This window comes from Stegastes partitus, unplaced genomic scaffold, assembly GCF_000690725.1.
Source record: "Stegastes partitus isolate 25-593 unplaced genomic scaffold, Stegastes_partitus-1.0.2 Scaffold1405, whole genome shotgun sequence".
In the NCBI taxonomy this organism is placed as follows: domain Eukaryota; kingdom Metazoa; phylum Chordata; class Actinopteri; family Pomacentridae; genus Stegastes; species Stegastes partitus.
Genome location: NW_007579136.1, coordinates 42,940 through 59,561, shown reverse-complemented (window position 1 = coordinate 59,561; position 16,622 = coordinate 42,940). Strand labels below are relative to the sequence as shown.

The following is a 16,622-nucleotide window of genomic DNA, read 5'->3' as shown; positions in this document are numbered from 1 at the left end:
TGTGCTTGGTTGTCTGTCTCTAAGTGTAGCCCTGTGATAGACTGGTTACCTGTCCAGGTGAACCTGCCTTCACCCTGAGTCAGCTGGGATAGACTCCAGTGACCCTAGTGAGGATTAAGGTGTAGAGATGATGGATGGATGGATGGATGGATTGTTAGTTGCAGCGGATTCACAGGGCTTTTTGTTTAATTTTTGGCAAGTTTTAAAATTAGACATGTAGAATAAAGTTGTGAATTTATTCTGCTGTTTTTTTTCTGTTCTTTTTTCTTTTTTTTTTAAGTCAACACACACTTCAAACCCACCGGCAGGCTTTTGGGTTTCAGAGGGTTTCAAGAAAATGCTGATTTTACTTTACTGTGTTTACTGGTTTTGGGGAGCACTGCAGGCTGCAGAGTGATGTTTGACATCTGATAAGTTGGTGTCGGTGATCCTTGGGGCTGAAGACTACAAGTTAAAAAGTCTGGAGTTAGAAAGAAGTGAAGTGGGCTTACCAGACTTCTAGTGGATGGATTGGCTGCTAATAGCACAAGGACCAAACTGTCAAGATGTATTGTTTTGCCGCAGAAGAACACTATAAAAAAGATGGGTTTGGCAGCATAGATTGGATTTTTTTTTTTGTCTTAAACTGCTAACATTACAGTATGGCTGTGGATGCTTTTTTGGTAGAAAAATGTGTTGCTTTGTGTTATATAAAGCCATTTGTTAGGATCAATACCAAAAGCATTTGTGGTGAACCTTTTTATTCTTGATTTGCAGACAGCGTGTGCAGCTCTCCTCTCCCCAAGTTCGCCACTTCTCCCAAACCTAACAACAGCTATATGTTCAAACGGGAACCTCCGGAGGGCTGCGAGAGGGTCAAAGTGTTCGAGGAGTTGGTGTGAGTATTTTTACGATGTGTTTATGTTCTTGAATGCACCTTTGTATTTGACACTTACTGCTGCACAGAGTGTGATAATCATTAAAGGGAGAGCAGCAGATAGTTTATTACGCTGCTTCACGGACTCCTGTTTTGGCATAGCACAAGCTTATTTGCACTGTGGGTTGCAGGGATGAGGGCAGAATGGCTCGACGGTCTTTTAAATAGAAACTTAACAATCCAAAATCCTGACTTGTGTCGTCTTCAGGTCCGGCAAATCAAAAGGCTTCCCTCTCTTCTCGTGCCCCGACAAAAACAAGGTGAACTTCATTCCCAGGGGCTCCGCCTTCTGCCCCGTCAAACTCCTCTGCTCCTCTTTGTTCTCCCCCGTGTCTCCCTCCTCCTGCTCCTCCATCAACCCCGGTCTCCATGGCAACAGCAGCCCGGGACCTCAGGTGACCCCGACTCTGGCCACGGCGCCGCTAGCTACCTTCGCGACCTCCACAGACCGGAACAGCGACTCGAGCAGCAGCAGCAGCAGCAGCGTAAACTCAGACAACAGCACAGACAGCCAGAGCCCCGACACAGATGTGGGGAAAGATGACTCGGCACAAGTTCTCCTCACCAGCTAGTCCTCAGGTATTCATGACCAGACCGCCTACAGGCTAAATATTGCAACTAGTTAGGTGGTATGGTTTAAAAGAGAAAAAAAGAAAAAAAAAAAGTCCTTGCACTCCGATAATCCTAACGTTAGCCAGCAGGGAGTGCCCAAGGTCTGGAAATGACAAACGCCTCGGAGGATAATGGTACCAGCGTCCTGCTGCAGGAGCTGATCCTAGTGTTAGCCCCGCTGTAGGTGATGTTTTAATCAGAATACTTGATGGTTTGGGCGTTGTTGCTGACCTTGGGCACAGCCTCTCTTCACCCATCACTAACCTAGCCTTCTTCTCTGTACCGCAACGACACCCATAACAGAAATAGCTTTGCTTTATTTACGAAAAAATAGAAACGACTGCTTAAATTATTGTGTTACTTAGCGTCAGCAGTTTTATCAGGATGAAATTCAAGGAAAAATCCAAAACTTTCATGAGAGTCGACTATGAGGTATCAGACACATCGTACTCATGTTATCTAACCAGCTTCGTAGCTGTTCAGTGTTCAGCCAGCTAACATCTAAAATACATACGCTGCGTTTTTTGTTTAAAGTTTTGGGATGTCTTCTAGTCAGAGTACTTTGCCCCACATTAGACTCAGAAGGAAGCAGGCCGCGGGCCTTTCTTCACTTGTTTATTTGAATGTATTTGTAGCAAATGTCTTTGTGAAACCAGCAGTTGCTTGATTGCAGCCTCCACCCAACAGGCCTACAGCCAAACCTTAGACCTGCATTCCTAGTCCGATCACTAATACAACTTGGTAAGCTAAAGACAAAAATGCAAATATCAGCTGTTTATTCAGTGACCAAATGACCAATCACAAAGCACACAGCTCCTCACTGTCCTCGTTTTTTGTTTTTTTTTTTGCCCCACACTACCCAGAACAATAACTCAGGTCATGTAGAATGTACTTGTTGGACTCTGTTGCCTTTCCCCAGTGTTCATGACTTTCTTCTACAAAACGACATTCCAGTCTTTTTGCAGAAACGTTTAATTCTTGCCCTGCAGAGGGACGTTATGACAGACTGAATCAATCGATTGATGTCGGACAAGTTACCGCGTTCAGGTTAGAGCTTCAGGTGCTACGACACATTCCAGAGATGGCTGTTGCATCGGTCAACAGGACTGGCTCCATAAGCTGCACCCTCCCACATTTACAGGTTGACAATTATGTCTTTTGTTTAACCCCCTCTTTGTTAAATATGTACCAAAGCAAATTGCGAAACGATGAAAGGCCTGACATGGATTGGGAACACGCGGGACACCGTTTTGTGCCAGAAGAAGAATGTTTGTGTATTTCAGTTTGTATATGAACAATTCAGCGACATGTAAACAAACAGCGGCTCATTGTGTTTCAGACACAGGCTCCAGTCATTACAACCAAGCCTAAGCACTTATTTGGAAGTGAAATGATAATCACTGTTTTTATTTTAGACCAATTTAAAGCAATCAGAAAAAGAGAGTGCAATTAATTATTGTTTGAAGTAAAGCTACACTAAAACATTGTGTCACACGGCCGGCTCGTACAGTCTCCACCACATGTGGCCTAAAACTACTCGCACAAGTTCAGTATTCAGAACATATTAAAGCAAAAAACAAAAGCGTGACTGATGTGTACCAGTTAAACTGTGATGAGGATTTAACTAGTAAATACTTCATTCCAGACCTTTTGTCTCATCGACCACTTGCACACACACACAAACACAAACATGAACAACATGTGCTGCGCATGCCACATAAATTAAATGTTCTGCTTGCAACTCCGGGAGTTTCAATCGTACTAATTCTGACTTTGTTCACAAGCTAATTGTGCAGCGCAGTTAAAAGATGGTTGCCGTGTTTGGCGATGATGATGATGATCCAGTTCTCCTGTGTATTACACGTTTTTATGTAGATCTTGTGTGTTTTTCAATAAAGAAAACAAAACGTGTGTCTGTTTGGATCGGTATGTAATCTGTTTTTTTTTTTTTAAAGGCCGTACACAAAGACTAATGATCAGTAATAATAAGCATGGCATTTATGTACACAGAGGAGTCAAGGTAAGGCAATCGATGGGTTTGGTTCTAACCGGACATCAACGAATGCCGCATGGCTTCAACGTCAAAAAGGACACGAGAAGTTCCAACAAAATAAATCGACACTCATTTGTAATATACTGTACAAGGAATCAGATAGTTCTGAGGTTCTATATTCTTGGTGTGAGTAGATTAAGGCATTTACTCTGATCTATATATTCAATTTCTGCAGCATTGGAGTCGATACCAGTCAAAGATTGTATTTTCATAGTTGTCAAACGTTCTTCTGCTGGTAGAGTAACGCACTGAAACTGCACATACTTCCCAATAACTGATAAATAAATGCAAACATCAAAGAATGCTTTGAAAAAATAATAAAATCCCAATATATGTAAAACATATTGTTCATTCAATCACAATTACTGGATGACATAAAACCAGGCATGCAACATGCAGTAATAGATGACAGATGTGTGCTTTAAAGACAAATCGACACACGTCTGGAATATATTTAAATTGGAATCACAAATATTGCATGTAGCAAACAAATCTGAAAGCATGAAGCTGTTTGTGTGTTGAAGGAAACCTCTCTGCTGTCTGATGGATGGAGGTCACCCATCCAGACGTGCTGTGTTCAACAGATCGATGGCAGGCAGATATGCTTCCGTTTATGTCTGAATAATTCTCTGTGACTGCGTTAAAACTCCTCCAGTCGACCTGTTGCACACATCTGTAAACACATGAGCGGCCGCGCTGAGATCTTTGTCATGTTTGCTTTCTCTCCGCTGTAAAGTAGTTTTCCCTGTTTGCAATCTGCAGTGATGAGAATCGGGAAATAAAGCATGAATGCTACGAGAGACTACAGATTTCCAAGGCAGCGAACGTCAAAGGCTTATTGTTCCAAACTCGTACTGAGGTATCCATGCTGAACATGAAATGTTTAACCCAGTGAAACAGCCGACAGGCTTCATAAGGTCATCCTGTAAATGGTTCTTTTCTTTCACAAGAGAGCTGATGGTTGTTAGTGGGACGTTTCCAGAAGCATAATGCTGCCACCATGAGATCAAATCTGAGCTTTAGCCACATTAATGTCTTGTATTACCAACATCCTTTTCTTATTCTTAAAATATTCTGTATGAAATTTAACTTTCACAACATGTCTGTGTTCTCATCCTAAGTTTGTCACTCGGTGATATTTGCTGGTGAGCCTGTGAAGCTGAATTTAAACTCTTAATGAGCGTGTTTGTGAGAGACGATCATTCGCATAATTAAGGCCCCTAAATTGCTAAAGAAGGCTGTTTGCTCTGTTACTGGAATCACACTGCAGAGCTTCAACTCCTGTTTTTGAACATCTGCAGACGGCGCATTAGTCTGTCGTCATGTTATATATGTATTAGGATTACAGCTGTTTCATCAGAGCAGCACAGCGTTGTGACGGACGCAGAGAGTCGGTCAGGAAGACGTGAAGGTCACAGATTGATGGATGTTGGTGCTGTAACATCCAGGACACCATGAGACAGTTTTTCTAACTGCTCAGCTGCTGTGTCCAAATATGCCAATAACATCCTGCAATCTAAAACAACATGTAGTGAATTTGAAAGCCATGATGAGTTAAATTTAGCGTCGGGTTTAAACTCCAAATTTCCTTAGTGGTGTTTTTTTTTCCACACTTTTTGTGAGATTCTTTTCACTGCTATATGTAGTCCTGTATATGCATGTCTCTATGGAAACAACAGCTTTTTTCCAAACATTGAAAATACCTTGAATCAACATTTAGAACAGTTGTAGCCTCGACATACTAGAGATGTTTCCCTGCTCACTTTTTTCATTTGTTTCCTACCAGCTCAGCTCAAAAGTCTCCTGAATTTTTGTTACTTGACGGCTGCAGCTGAGTCACAAATGGAGCGCAGAATTAAATGCTTTTAAAAAAAAAAAAACAACAAATTATTAAATGAGACATGCAAAATAACGGGATCCTAATAAAATAGCAGTTTTAAATCTGATTTGGTTAATTTTCCTGACAAAACTGCACTTCAGGCATGATTTGTTTCCTCTTTCTGTATCTGACGTGGTGTCGTTTTTGGGGGTTCAGAGGATTAAGGAATTGGAATTAAGTCAATCAAGTGTGTGCCATTTTCCCATTGTGGACTCTGTTAGATAATCTGCCTCCCTGCTCATCAGTTGTGAGTTTAGTTCTTGTAATTTTGCACGAGGCCTGCTGGTTGTGCGTCTGATCGGGTTTTCTGTACCATCGCGGTGGCAGCAATATGCAGCTGTGCCCCTCACAAATGTTCCTGCTTTAGAAGAGATCACGTGATGCTCGGGAGAAACTACGCGTTGTGAAGCTCGTGCTCGGCGTCGGTTTTGCCGACTGCGTCTGGATTGGAGAGGGGGTCCAGGTCAGCGAAGAGGTTGAACCACGCCGAGAGGTCTTTGGACGTCCCCGTTGCCTCTGTGGAACCACAAGGGGTAAATGTCACCGAGACAAAATCTGGTCGAGCTCAGGCTACAAGTTCTCATAAAGTACGCATAAGTACACAGTTTTTAATTTAACTTTTTACCCATTTGGCCCGGTCCTACCTTTCACGGCTGGCTTAGAAGGGTTCTGATTGGCTCCAGATGAGTGCTCTGTTGCCGGGGCGACGGGCTGCGGAATGATCCCGGCCCAATCTGAAGTGGAGATGCAGATTTGGATTAATCATCAGGGGAGCGTTGACGTGCCAAAAGCGTGATCCAACAAATAAATCTTCGCACTTTCTCACACGCTGCCGATGTGGACTGTTGGACGCGCAAACAGCTGATCAAAACATTCATGTGGAGGCAAAAAACGCAGATAATGTTCTGTGTCGGCTTATTAAAATCAGACCGTTGCACCTCTGATGGCTTGTTTCAGGCATGTTTATTTAATTTTTTACGCTTTGTGTATCCAGAAAACAGAACATGGAGCAACACTTGGAATGAATTGTTGATAACAAACAAACTAAATACAAACAAATGTTCCATTGCTCTGGACATGTACGCACATGAGAGCATGATGGGGTGTCGGTTTCAGCATCTCCTTTGGGGTTTTTTTTTTTTGCTCACCAGCAAGTCCCAGTGTGGAAACTTTGAATGAAATGTTTCTGTAGACGGACGCGCTCCGATGTCAAGGCTGTAAATCTGTTGGAGGTTTAGTTGCTTAACTGCACCTTCAAGCCTTATTGCATGCATCTGGCTTCGTCTCGCTCAGGAGAATTTGGGGGGATTTTCTTCCATGATTTGTTTTACATTCTTTGTCTCTGGCTGTTTTATTCTTGATTTGCCAGGTTCTGTGAATCTTTCAGGACTTGCCCTGTTTTGGGATCAACGTTTAAACTTGCTGTCGTGCGCTGAGTCTGACTTCTTCTTCGTCTGTCGAGTCTGAGCTGTCTCACAGTTCTTCCTGTAAGTTGTGATGTGACTGCCGACAGCCAAAGGCCTTCACACGATCGGCCTCGTGAACAACTTGACCGACTCTTGAAGGTGTGAAGCAGAGAGTTAATGGGTGCAACAAGTAAAGAGTGCAGAGAGGTACAAGTGTTAAACTAGATTTGAGCCGGATGTTTTGTCATGGTGTCAGAAGCTATTCTGCCCTTCAGTCAGTCCCTGCAAACTCTGATTACTGCTTCAGCGCTTTGTAATCGCTTTATAGTTTCACCGAGTTCTTTGCGTTCACACAGTTCTGATTGAATCACGCTGACAGTCCCAGGGCCGACATATTGTATTTGATTTGTGGTCCCACAGTTTTAAATTCAAGCCGTCATATCTGTTAAAAGAAGAAAAACTATAACGTGTTTTGACAGCTTTTTAAAAGAAGGAGATTGAGGCGGCGGTGTGCTTCGTTGATTAGCTGGACTCTCTCTTAGAAAACCCATTTTGCCGTCGTCTAAACTAATGTTTGTTTCTCGTTGACCTCGCGGCTCCTGTTTATCTTTATAGCAAGCAGGAATGTTGCCAGGGTGCTATAACGTGACTCTGAAAACAGGAATCTCACATTCAAAAGCCTAAATCATGAGTTTTGTTCATCGCAGTGCTGCTCACAGCCACAGTTTACGTCCTTGCATTGTGGTGCATTTTCCTGCAACAATTTATGATGTAAATGTCATAAAAGAAAACACAGAATTCAGACACAGGACGTGAAAGGTCTTTGCTTGTTTTTTACAGAGGGACACAAATGCATGTGTGTCTTCATGTATCCCTCGCATCCCTCCTAAAATCTGCCCTAATGCCCACAACCTTCCAAAATGGATAAAGAACAAAAAACCAAATCAGCAAAAGCAGACGAGGTGGCAGCAGCCAATGCCCAGGCTCGGATGAAATGGAAAGTAGTTTGCAATTACCTACGGGTAAGCAAATCTAATTGCCATATTCTAATTGCCTCTTTCTATTACTCTGACAGACGTGGGCTTGATAAGTCATTATAAAGCCACTTTCCTCCCCGTGTGGAAACATTTAGCTCGAACAAGGTGGAAAAAGAACAGCTCTGCTTTTTGTATTTCATTCATGGAAAAACAACGTAAGTTATTATTTAGCCTTTGGGCATATTTATTTCGCCTCAGTGCTTAATTAAATTGGTATTAAGGTGGGTAATTTGTTGAGGCTTTGCATGATTTTATCTTGGTGGAAAAGTCTATTTTTTTGGCCACTGAAGAGCTTTTTGGACTCGTTTACCCATTTTCTGTCTGGCTCACACACACACACACACACACACACACACACACACACACACACACATAGAGACGAGTATTTTCTGACCTGAGACGGAAGACTGCAGATTATTCAAGCTCTGGTCCAGCAGCTGCGATGGTAGAAAGAAGGAGTTTTCCTTTTGCTGGCTCTCTGCTGGTCTACCGGACGCTGCGCTCGTTCCCTCCTCGGTCTCTCCGAACACTTCCGTCCACTCCCGAGAGAAGTCGCCGTCGTCCACGGACAAACCGCCGAGGATCTCGTTGAGCAAAGCCATGCTGTCCTTCTCCTCTCCCTCCAACTCCGCATCAGCAGAGAGAAGATCTGATCGGGCAAAAGCGTAATTATGCAGTAAGTCTGCAGTTATATAACTAAGCTCCCTGTGATTTAGTCGATTCTATTTGCCCAGAAGCTCCTCACACATTATTCTGCATTGCTGGTCAGTTATCAGATGATTAATCAGCAGCTTTTTGTTCATCAATTAGTCATTTTCTGAGCAAAAATGCCCCCCAAAAAATACCCTGGTTACAGTTTCTGAAAAGTTTGCTTGTCTTCTTATTCCGACTCTAATAACAAGACTATAAAACATAGAAAAACTAAATAGAAATACATTTCTGCAAAAAAAATCCATCCATCATCTCTACACCTTAATCCTCACTAGGGTTGTGGAGTCTATCCCAGCTGACTCAGGGTGAAGGCAGGTTCACCTGGACAGGTAACCAGTCTATCACAGGGCTACACTTAGAGACAGACAACCAAGCACACTCACATTCACACCTACGGACAATTTACAATCACCAATTAACCTCAGCATGTTTCTGGACTGTGGGAGGAAGCTGGAGAACCCGGAGAGAACCCACGCTGCACGGGGAGAACATGGAGACTCCACGCAGGAAGATCCCGGGTGTCCTCACCGGGACGCCAACCAGCGACCTTCTAGCTGCGAGGCGACGGTGCTAACCACTGAGCCACCGTGCAGCCCTTTCTGCACTAAAACGATGTCTAAAAACAGATTTAATGAAGTTGTCTTTTACCTTCTCTGGTCTTATCGCTGGTGTTTTCATTTACAAGGGAGATGAGCCTATAAATGAGACAAACAGGAGATAAGTTTATAACATTTTGTCCATTTGTGAGGCAACAGGTGTGTAGAAATACTGGACTGGTTCATATAATCACAGTCGGTCTTCGCTGTGGCATGCATGTGTTTGGTCTACGTGCAAGATAAAGATGAGATAAGCAGATTTTTTTTTTAACTCACTGGTCGTCTGTGGTTTCAGCCTTCTTTCCATCTTCTGACTCTGCTTTGGTTTTCTTCTTCCCCTTCTTTTTAGCCAGCTTGTCCGCGGGGTCTTGTAAGGTCTGGAACAAGAGTCAAACCATTGCTTATTAACTGTGTCTCCGAATTTTTGATCCACAGAGGTCGAGGCGCTCTCTGACCTTAATTGTGGAGAACTCGTAATGCTGACTGCCCTTGAAGCTCTCGTGAATGGCTGCCATGGTGTGGGACGTCTTCTCCCAGAAGTGCAAAAGTGTCGTCTGAAACACACAACAACTGTAAAGGTCACGTGTTCAGCTCATCCACTAATCTAAGTTATTTTACATGTGTTGCAGTGTCTCTTGATAAACCTCCATGCGAGGTTTGGTTTTCCTTTGTTCCCTTCATGTTTGTCTTCCTTCCTGGCAGAAGCCATTGAAAACACCATATTTAAGAGCAGTGGAGTGTGAGCAGACAGATGGGATTGGCCTGGTGTACCTGGTACGTGGTTAAGACGTGAGAGAGGAGGTTGCAGCGACTGGCTCCCAGCAGGTCGACTTTCTGGCAGACGTCATTCTTCAGTTTGTCAAAGCTTGTTTTGGTTGTGCGCACCTGGGCCTGGACCTGAGGCGGAGCAGACAGGAATGGGATGTCGCAAACGGAGCCGCAAATAGCACGCTTCAAGTTAGTGCAAGTGTAAAGCGTAGCGTTGAGTTCTTTCAGCGTGATAGTTGGACCGCCATTTGTGGGTGTGTTCTGCCCTCTAGTGGCAGGTTTCTGTACCTGGTCTGTTTTTTAAACCCAAATATTTTTTAAAAAGCCTCTCACCTCTTAGATCAGGGGTGTCGAACTGCGGTCCTCGAGGGCTGCAATCCTGCATGTTTTAGATGTTTCCCTCTTCCAACACACCTGATTCAAATGATCAGCTCATCATCAAGCTCTGCAGAAGTCGGATAACGATCCTGATCATTTGAATCAGGTGTGTTGGAAGAAGGAAGCATCTAAAACATGCAGGACTGCGGCCCTCGAGGACCGGATGTCGACACCCCTGTCTTAGATGATGTCGGAGGACAGAAGTTATGTGGAGTTCAGTAAGTGTTTAAGGAAATGTTTTAATATTGCGATGAGTTGGGAGCAGAAGTTCTGTTTGTGTTCACGTTTTCTGAACAAATGAAGAGTTTATTTGCAAAAACCGATAACTCCATTATTGTCGATTTTCAGAAAACTTATTTTGTTGTTGTTTGCTGGAGATGATATCAATCAAACTGAAGCTGAGTGGATTTGACTCAGCAGAAATGACTAAAATAGAGATAACTTAAGTTTGATTGATGTTGTCTCAGGTAGATGATGGAAAAGTGGGTTTTCTGAAGGTTTGTGACGGTGGAGTTTTCTGTTTTTGCAAATGAACTCCTTCAAATATACAGAACAATAAGCTTCACTTGCAGGGTTGATTATCTATGGAGCCCCAAATGCACACATATTTTGAATTATTACACATTTATTAATAAAACTGTGACAAAATTCTATTAAAAATGTTCAGCCCTGTTTAATCACACATTTCTTTTGCACTGAAAAGTGTGAGTCCATCTCAGAATCTCTCCTCATTCTGGATGGCATCGATCACAATCACCATCCAGGGCTGAAATGATCAACACGCTACCATTAGTTAACGATATACAGACAGATAATATACATGAAGATGCCACGTGGGGACTCAGAGAGCTGATGGTGAACATTTCACACTGTTTTCTGACTTTTTTTTCAGACTAAACATTAAGTCGAAAGAAAGAACTGACCGATTAATTAACGATAAGACTTGCTGCTGCCCTACAGCAAATGAGGAAATTGCAAATGTTGCAGCTGTAATATTTTCCCACACACTGCCTCTGATATTATTGTTTTCATGTTCTTCCTGGCAGGAAAAGCTCTCCATCATGTCCACAGTGGATTGCAGGCTGGGCCATTAATTTAACAAAAGAGCAATTAATTTGAAGGCTGTTGTGTTACATGGCTGTATATGAATTGTGACCTATTATGGCTGGCATATAGACATGATGACTTGTTGTACTGTGTGCAGCTCAGCTCAAGTGTCCTAGTGAACTGTAAAGCCTAGCAGAGCCCTGACAGGTCAAACTAAATGGAACGCAGCCGTTATGACACCTGATGTGTGCTATGAGAGGATCTATAGATTCATGATGAGTGACTGATGCACCGTATGGAAGACCATCCATCCATTATCTGTACACCTTAATCCTCACTAGGGTTGTGGAGTCTATCCCAGCTGACTCAGGGTGAAGGCAGGTTCACCTGGACAGGTAACCAGTCTATCACAGGGCTACACTTAGAGACAGACAACCAAGCACACTCACATTCACACCTACGGACAATTTACAATCACCAATTAACCTCAGCATGTTTGTGGACTGTGGGAGGAAGCCGGAGAACCCGGAGAGAACCCACGCTGCACGGGGAGAACATGGAGACTCCACGCAGAAAGATCCCGGGTGTCCTCAAACCAGCGCCAACCGGCGACCTTCTAGCTGCGAGGCGACGGTGCTAACCACCGATCCACCTAGCGGCCCTGTGAAAGACCAACCTTGCGGAATTTCTCCATCTGCTTATGCGTGTCTGGATCGAGCTCCTGAGATACGTCCTTCATCCAAAGCAGCGCTCCTCGGTACTCGGTCCTGGATTGCTCCATCCTGTTCACCGTCAGCCAGGTGTCGGAGATGGCCCGGTAGCGAAATGTCTCGACCTCCTGGTACAAACGGCACAGAGGGTTCCTCAGAGCCAATCTACAGGAGGCAGTGTTAAAGTCAGCGTTAAAGTGCTGCGTTGTGACAAACGACCAGCATTACATCCGTTTTAGACATCAGCACATTGTCATATTGATATTCACATTCCAGTCCCTCCTGGGCCTCACATCGCAGATTAGATTCATCCAGAGAACTGAATGCTCAGAGGAAATTGCTTTAGAGAACTAAAAGGTGTCTCGGCTCTTCAAGCCCCAAATGAGCAAAAGCATGGAAGTGTTTTTCCAAACCAAATAGTAAAATCAATCAGAGGCCCCCGAGAGAATCGATTCAATAAACATTTTTATCTTGCTCAGCGCAGAAATAAAGGATAAGCAGTGATAATGTGCTCTTAACTCTGAGAAACACCGGCAGCCAGGATATTAATGGTTTCAGCAATATGTATAAGAATATTATAGTCGTGATAACGTTGGTCATTATTTCAGTTTTTGGAGTTAACTGTGACACAGCTTCAGCTATTACATAAGTCCTCGTTTTTAATGTCAAGTATGTCATGAGTGCATCATGTGTGATTACAGCTAATGAACATTTCTTTGGGACTACATTTGGACTCTTCCTTGTTGTCTTTTAAGGAGGTGATGCAACTGACTGATCCTTTACACATGTTCTAATGCAGCTGTAGCCTTCCTGTGAATCGTCTGTCGTGCTGTACGTCGATGTGCGTCGCTGCCTACCGCTGCTGGGAGGAGAAGCAGAGCGCCTTCCCCGTGGCTTGCATGATCTTTCCAGCCCTGGTTTTGTCCTGCGAGCCCTGAGAGCGCAGGAAGCGACCGAGCTCGTTCTCCTCCTGGGAAAGAACTGCACAGCACACATGGTAAGAACTAGAGCTTCTCATCCTGATCGGTCATTTCATTGAGATAAAACGAAGCTTTCTCGTTCCTTTTTGGTTCCATTTAGATTCCATTTAGGTTCTTGTCCTACACTGATCTGATTATTGGTCTTAAATTCACTCCAAAGCAGAGAAATGAGCCCAAACAGACAGTTATAAAGAAATATGTTGAGCCACAAAAAGAGTAAAGAGTCCTGATAGTCTGACCTCCGTGGAGTCGGTAAAGATGAGATGAATGAACAGATTAAATCCATCGTGGTAGGTTCTGGGGCAGTTCTCCAGATGTTAAAGGAAATATTGATTTATTATAGATTTTTTTCTTCCATCTACTGCACTTTGTATGAAGTTAATCCATCAATTAAAAACAAATATTCATGACATTATGTTTGTCCTCGCTCTATTCCTGGTACCTCAGTCATTTCCACAGAGCTCTGTGTTGTATTTCTGGTGTCTCCTCAGAGAATATCAGCGTTGCATGACCCCTGAGAGCCGTGTTGTTAAAGACGGTATCTCCCGGCAGAATCTCCCAGCTGGGATGTTGAGTGTCACCCCCCAGGTAAGGCAAAGAGCTCACACTGAAGGTGGAGCAGCACCAACTACATAATGCTGAGTCACACAAACCGAAAATCCTGGTAAGTGGTTGGACTTTCACAAAGCGATAAGTGCCGCACTGATGTAACTTCCAGGGTTGAAACTTTCCCTTTAAAGCCGGAGAACCACCTCTACGTGACTGTGTGCCACCGACAGATAAACCGACAGATGGTCGTCTCTTTGTGCTGTGCAGCCTTTCATGAGCCTCAGGAGAGGGCGCGACCGGAGCACTGGGTGCAGCCGGTACAAGAACATCTCAGGATGCAGACTCAGATTCAGCTTCTTAGTCTGATAATGTGATTTGATTTAGAGATAATAACTGATAGTCACTGGATCAGGTGATTCCAGACGGACCCAGTAACTGTGATCTAAGGACAAACTGGGACTATAGGAGTTGAAATGACTTCCTTTACAAGCTGTCTGAGAGAAAAGGGGCTCACGACTGCTGCTCTTTGGCGCTGAATCTGACCACACTGCTTCCCAGATGCCTCCCGGTGGGTTTATTGGGGACATGTCTTAACAGAGAGGAGTCCCACACAATGCCGGAGGGATCAACTGTCCCATCTCGGCTGGGATGTACCTGTGGTGAGCAACGTCTGGGCTGCCCCGACCCACCTGCTGCCATCGTTAAACTGCCAACATGAAGTGCACTTTTGGTGAAACGTTTAAAATTGTTTATGCAGTCCTTAATATCATCAGTTACAAACTATCACTGGTCTCCAAACTTTTCCCAAAGTTTCAAAGTTAAATGGTAAAAAAAAAGGTTGCCTAATTAATATCTTAACTATAGCTTATGTTCATGAGATCTGATAACTAAAATACGAACATCTTCCAACCTTTGGTTCACATTTCATACTCTAAAACTTAATCTAAAGTTTCTATTTCCATGAAATACTTAAAGCTGTTTGTTTGAACGTACAGCAGATCCTCCTCTGGTACTGCTCGATGACCTTCAGCAGCTCCATGCAGGTCCTCTGGATGGAGTGGAAGACCTGCAGAGCGACAAAAAAGAAAAATCAACACAAACTAGTGGAATGACTGATATCTTGTTGATTTCAAAGGTAATATCTGCACCGTGGATGCAATATAATGCTGGAAACTTTATAAAAATGTGCCGTACTAAAGCTTTAAATCCCACTTATAAATAGTTTACTGTAATGCTTGCTGGGGACGTGGCCTACATTAATGTTGGATGTTTATCAAGCATCGATTCCATCCATTAAACTTTCCTCTCTCCTGAGATGGAGGCGTAGATAACAGGGCTCGGACGGCCCGCCTAATGCAACTTCTAAGCCTCGAGCAAATATTGGCATTGTGTGAATCAAAAAGCCATTTTAGTCTGCGCAGCGTCGGCTCGAGGGAAAGCGCCTCCAGCGTTTCCGTGACGTGACAGAGGTGTTCGGGATGCAACACGGCTCCCACTGCTGAAAAACAGCTCAACAGCTTCACCTCCAGCTTGGCGTCCAGATCCGCGTCCGACGCCACCACATGCTCATCCTCTTTCTTCCCGGTGACCTTGATGAGCGTCTGCTTGGTTTTCCAGTACTTCTGCTGGAACTTGTTCACCACAGACGAGTCTTGGCTTTGGATGAAGCGGTCGAGATAGTCTCGGGAGTAGCCGCTGCAGTGACACCAGGGTTGGAACGATGTTGTGAAATCTGGTCTAAAATCCTCGCACTGCTGCATCAATGTGAAATAACAGAGATATACTCACAAATTTCCTCCCTCCATTTTTCAAGATCACCTGCAGAGAAAGCACAGAAACATAGATTCATACTGAATAATAGATGTAGTTTTAAATATGTAGAGATGTTTTCCTAAATTTTCCGCAATTAAAAGTGCATTGCCTCTAAATCTAAGAGTAGGAGTACATTCTTTGTGTGCAAATATGTGTTGCACATTATGTACTTTAGGAAATCAGTGTTTTTATTTCAACTTAAAGTATACAATCAAATCTGTTTGTGGGGATAAAGTACTCAGATCTTGTACTTCAAGTAACAATAAGACAGTGTAGAAGTGCTCTGTTGCAAATAAGCCACAGTCTGTTTTTTTTTTTTTTACAGAAGCAGAAGCACAAAAGTATTAAAGTATATTTAAAGTATCAGAGGTAAAAGTTCACATTTTGCTGAACTGCTCAGTTAATAAATGATGTTACTACATTATAATATGTTCATCACTTGTAATGACTTTATTTACTGCTGAGTAGTTTGTCTGACGATCAGTAAAGTTTGATCTTAATCTCAAAATAATAAATCCTAGTTTATTTCTTGATTATATTTTAAACTATTGATCTGAATATGCAAACTATCCAGTAACTAAAGTTATCAAACCTTCACACCTGACAGCCCGAAAACAAACAAACAAACAAACAATCCTATTACCTCCCACACAGCCTGCTGTGGGCATCAATGCCTTATCTCGCTTGAATTTGTTCTATGGCGCTTTTCTAGATTGTTTTCTCCTGACGAGCTCCTTGCTTGTCTTGTATCTGCTCTCAGATGTACGTTGCTTTGGATAAATGCAATTGTGCAATTGTAGAAATATATTAAGTGGAGTAAAAAGTACAAAACTAGCCTCTGAGATGTAGTCGAGTGGATGTATAAAGTAGCACAAAATGGAAATACTCCAGTAAAGTATTTTAGTAAATCCTAGGAGCTTCAGTAGAAAGCAACTGGACTCATTTTTTATGTTCTTGAAGACGTTCCACCTCAGACCGATGGGGAGTTTCACATGTTTACAGTCACTCCAGCTCACATGGCTGATGGCCCAGTATTGACCCAGGACTTAGCTGTCCCTGTACGTTAAACCGGATATAAACCTGCAGCAGCTACAACACGCTGCTGACTCACTGATGCTTCACTGTTAATAATTTAACCATGTCATCTGTAATAATATATCAGTCACTG

The 16,622-nt window shown here is 43.2% G+C and overlaps 2 protein-coding genes across 4 annotated transcripts in view; one reads left to right on the top strand and one right to left on the bottom strand.

Moving 5' to 3' along the window:
• The window catches only part of glcci1b (glucocorticoid induced 1b), a 20,324-nt gene extending 16,885 nt beyond the window's left edge, over positions 1-3,439 (top strand). For all 3 annotated transcript variants that reach the window (XM_008299352.1, XM_008299351.1, XM_008299350.1), the window contains exons 8-9: positions 757-877; positions 1,125-3,439. In XM_008299352.1, the coding sequence (XP_008297574.1) occupies positions 757-877; positions 1,125-1,488 (485 nt within the window). In that variant the 3' untranslated portion in view covers positions 1,489-3,439. The remainder of the gene's footprint in view (positions 1-756; positions 878-1,124) is intronic.
• ica1 (islet cell autoantigen 1) lies at positions 2,366-15,447 on the bottom strand. The gene is made up of 12 exons (XM_008299353.1): positions 15,431-15,447; positions 15,166-15,337; positions 14,636-14,708; positions 12,971-13,094; positions 12,080-12,278; positions 9,982-10,107; positions 9,666-9,764; positions 9,487-9,587; positions 9,263-9,309; positions 8,298-8,552; positions 6,105-6,194; positions 2,366-5,976 (listed from the first exon to the last, which is right to left on the bottom strand). Exons 1-12 carry the CDS (start codon positions 15,445-15,447, stop codon positions 5,855-5,857), a joined length of 1,425 nt encoding a protein of 474 aa, XP_008297575.1. The 3' UTR covers positions 2,366-5,854.
• Between the last annotated feature and the right edge of the window lie 1,175 nt (positions 15,448-16,622).

Excerpts from the sequence above, each read along its gene's own strand:
- ica1 (XM_008299353.1), bottom strand. Across the intron at positions 9,588-9,665 it reads ACGAGTTCTCCACAATTAAG|ACCTTACAAGACCCCGCGGA; the intron begins GTCAGAGAGCGC and ends CTCTTGTTCCAG. Across the intron at positions 9,310-9,486 it reads GCTGAAACCACAGACGACCA|GCTCATCTCCCTTGTAAATG; the intron begins GTGAGTTAAAAA and ends TCTCATTTATAG.